At 40.1% G+C, this 4,213-nt stretch overlaps 1 protein-coding gene across 1 annotated transcript; it reads right to left on the minus strand.

Moving 5' to 3' along the window:
- Positions 1 to 250: 250 nt before the first annotated feature.
- Positions 251 to 4,213, minus strand: LOC4348618 (uncharacterized). Its single transcript, XM_015757689.3, has 10 exons — positions 3,987 to 4,213; positions 3,351 to 3,415; positions 2,647 to 2,743; positions 2,406 to 2,534; positions 2,017 to 2,125; positions 1,793 to 1,937; positions 1,559 to 1,601; positions 993 to 1,166; positions 733 to 841; positions 251 to 631 (listed from the first exon to the last, which is right to left on the minus strand). Exons 1-9 carry the CDS (start codon positions 4,149 to 4,151, stop codon positions 761 to 763), a joined length of 1,008 nt encoding a protein of 335 aa, XP_015613175.1. The 5' UTR covers positions 4,152 to 4,213; the 3' UTR covers positions 251 to 631; positions 733 to 760.

The following is a 4,213-nucleotide window of genomic DNA, read 5'->3' on the forward strand; positions in this document are numbered from 1 at the left end:
CTCCTCTCTCGTTTTCCACACTTTTTTCAAACTGTTGAGCGGTTCCTTTTTTTTTTCAAAAAATTCCTATACGAAAGTTGCTTTAGAAAAATCATATTAATCCATTTATAAAATAAGTTAGCTAATACTTAATTAATCATGCGTTAATGTAACGTTCCACAAGATTAGTTCCCAGCACCAAGGAAAGAACGCAGGCTTAGCTCATTTACGGAGGCCTGTTTAGTGGTCCATTCACGACGGATTCGGCCCATTAGCTCCATAATAATGATTTCGATAAATGTGAATCTAAGACAAAATGTATACACTGCGATAACTATTGCGATAAAATCTAAGGTGATCATACTAACTTACCGCCTAACCTAACCAGGTAGCTATAGCTTGTCATGCAGATGCAGCGAAGCTTCTGTTGTACAACGATGAAGCTACAGATCGAAGACTTTTTCCATCGCCAGAACAGCATCATCCTCCAGCAAATTTGAATGGTACCTTCTGAAAATTCCCCAAATATCACCTCTTTCAAAAGTTTGAATCAGCTAGTTCTTCAGAAAGCTGCCATTGCTATTCCCATCTTCAGAAAGCTGCCTTTGCTAGTGAGTGGCCCTGGCCTTGGACGTGCCCAATAGGCTATTTACTGCGCACGCACACAGGCAATAAGATATCCGCGATGTTCAAATGGACTGAAAAATATGACACATTCCAAACATCCTTCATGGTTTCTGAAAGTTTAGTTACCATATGAGAGCAAAACATCGCATTTTACTCATTTTCCAAATAACCTTAATGCGAGGGCATAAACATCCTTCTTCTTTGCTGATGTAGCTTCACTCACCATTTTCACTGCCTACATTAGAAAAACATTATTTCAGAATTAAAGAAAATAAGATATGATTGTATGACCAGTACCTTGTGTGTATTTCTTAAAAACAAAAAACCATAGAACCGAAACATTGCTGAAGACTTGAAAGGCATCAAAAGCTAAGTTGAATGCACACCGCTGACAGAGGATGTCCCTGCGTCATCAATTCTCTGAGTTCATGCTCAAGGAAATCCTCAGATGGAGTTTCATCAGCTGAAATTAACTTTCCCTCTATGAGCACTGTAATTTCTCCCTTTGGCTGCCGAGTTGCAAAGGCTTCATTTGCTTCACCAATAGTTCCCCGCCAAAACTACAAGATGTATGTCAAATTCAGGACTACAAAGAGAAAATAAGTAAATACAAATATTTATGAGTCCACCATGTAGAATATAAGGGTACAGCTTGGTCTACAGATAATACACAAACAATTCAGTATAGCTGATTGGCATGAACAAGACCGCATATTAGTTTCTTAATTCAGAGTCAATACCAAGTAGAATCTGACCAGTAGCACTTCGCAGTAGGTTCAGCAATGTAAAGCTGGAAATGACAGCACTACAAGTTAAGAGTACCTGCTTATAGTGGGTGGGATATACCATCTGCTGTAACTACCAGCTGAAGTATATTTATTTTATTTGAAGAAACAGCTCTAGTATTTTATTGAAGATTGAAATATAAACAGAGTAAAAATTTGTTGATTACCTCTTCGTGTAATTTCGTTATCTCCCTTGCAATAACACATGACCTGAATATCAATACATAAACAAAAGAAAGATCAACAACGCATGCATAACACATTAGCACCACATACAAATGGGATGCAGCATAGAGTGCAGTATTTCAGTTGTTTATATAATACTACTACAAATTCCACAAAAAGAAATTCCAGATCATGCAATAAGCAATGATATACATGGGTGACAGAATATCAATTACCTAGAATCACCAAATGATGAAGCAGCATCAGAAAGAAATTGGTGAATTCCATGGGGAGGAACATAGAAAATTTGTGTGGCAGCTTGACAGGCAGATATTTCAAGCCTTTCTTTTCTTGATCGAGCATGCTTTGGTAAAAACCCCACTAGAAATGAAATATCAGAACTAACAACAAATATTGTTCATTGTTGATAAATAAAGTAAGTACATAATCATTTTATTACCAAATGTAAATTCATCAGTTGGCAAACCAGATGCAGAAAGAGCAGCTATTGCAGCAGACGGCCCAGGAATGGGGATAACAGGGATTCCCTCAGTAGCACATAGTCTAGCCTGTAAGCAACAGTACAACATGCTTAACATCTCACACATCTAGAAGCAGCATCGGGCTTTAAAAAGAACAGTCTCTGATGCTGTTACTGCTAACTTGAGTAGTGTCAACTAACTGATAGCACATGTAGAATGTGCTTCAATAATATTGTTATTTGCAGGGCATTTCACTATTAGACACTATTCATTGCCTATTTGTTTATTCATGGTTTAAGAGAGTAGCAGGATGTACTATTCAAACAGATTGGCAAGTATGAATGGTCAAAGGAGTGAAGTGATTTACCAGTTCCATGCCAGGATCACTAATTCCAGGAGTACCAGCATCACTAATCAATGCAACTGCTTCCCCTTCATGAAGTCTCTTTAAGATATTAGGCTCTCTTTCACGCTCATTAAACTTATGAAAGCTGAGCTGCAAGGTTTACAGTTTAGACTAAGTTCAATGGCACTCATCACACAACATGGTGCAAATGTGCAACTACTTGTGATTCATGAACAAAAACATTAGAATGCAGTTAACTCACAAGAGGTGTCTTGATGTTATAATGTTGAAGTAGCTTTCCAGAATGCCTTGTGTCTTCTGATAGTATGACATCAGCACATTTGAGGATACGCAATGCCCTGCAGCAAGGACCATCCAAGCTTAAAGCTAGGAGCATGTTTCAGGAAAGGAGCACACGCTCCAGTTACAGCCTATTACTACATGGAGGTAGCCTCAAGGTTCAGCCAAAACAACTATGTTTTGTTTTTCCTTTTTCTTCTTCTTTTTTTTTGTGCAGAACAGAAAGCATGCCCTCCCTGATATTTTCCTCATGGTAAAAAGTAAAGGGGATTGATAAAAAATAATAATAACTGATGCTAATTGTGCTATCAAACAATTAAAGTTTTTTTTTCTCCCTGTAGAGATTTTAGCAGAACATTGCTCTATTTCCTCTTTTATTCTAAAAGAAGTGCTGCTAATCAGCTGATTGCCTATTCACAAATTTTGTTAAGAGTTTACAACAATTGTATAATCAGACAAGTCCCAATACTTTCGCCTTTTCTTTTTAAGTAAAACGGCATACCACTGTCAGTTCTATTACCCTGGTATACCCTTATGAATCACTAGATATTATGACATAGACATCAAAATTCAGAAGATATTTCGTAGGCGTCAGCTTGATGACCAAGTGTTTTCCCACACAAAAATGTTTGCAGATTGACCCCATAACAGATTAAAAGCTGATACCTTAAGGTGATATCCTCGAGGTTCCCGATTGGCGTTGCCACAAGATACAGCCCGGAATCCAAATCCTGAAGATTGTAATAGATCAACAACAGACATCATGAAATAGTCATGGACAATCTAATTGACCAATATGTACATATTCCCCACAAAATACAGTACGAAAGCATTCTTGCGTTCTACTCCAGTTCTCCAGTTCATACAGAAGAGTAGAAGACACAAGCACCTGCATAAAAAGCAACATTCCGAACAACAGCTCTTATTTCACTTGAGAGCTGAGAAAGTTCCTCATGGTCCACAGGTACGAATTTATGCTTGCTCAAACATTAGAAGAACATCCGCTCGCAATTTGGCACATAGTAATGCATGAAAAACACACTTATCTTAACAATTGCTAAATGTCTCAATACTCATAAACCAAAATTACACCTTCCACATCACCTATGATTTTAGTTCTACGGCCCAAACCAATGCGTTGTTCTGAAAATACCAATTTTTTTTCTAGCTCTTCTGAGATGCACTCACACAGTGAAACCCCCCACGCCCACACATACTGAGGCCATCCACCCGTGAGAAAACTTTGCAAGAGAAGTGAAAGAAAATCATAAGCTGATGTACTAATGGAGACGGAGAGGTCACCGGTTCCGAGGCAGGTGACTCCGGCGAGCTGCCAGAGGCGGCGGCGGTGGAGAGGCGGCCGGCGAGCGGAGCCGTCGCAGTCGTGACGCGGAGAGGGAGGAAGGGGAGGCGGCGGGGTGCCGTTAGGTTCAGGGCGAGGGCCTGGAGGCGGAGCAGCGACGCCATGGGCTGCGGCGGCGGCGGCGGCGGCCGGAGAGGGAGGCGAAGCGTCGCCGCCGTTTGCTCCC

Source organism: Oryza sativa, chromosome 10 (genome assembly GCF_034140825.1).
Source record: "Oryza sativa Japonica Group chromosome 10, ASM3414082v1".
NCBI classification, from domain to species: domain Eukaryota; kingdom Viridiplantae; phylum Streptophyta; class Magnoliopsida; order Poales; family Poaceae; genus Oryza; species Oryza sativa.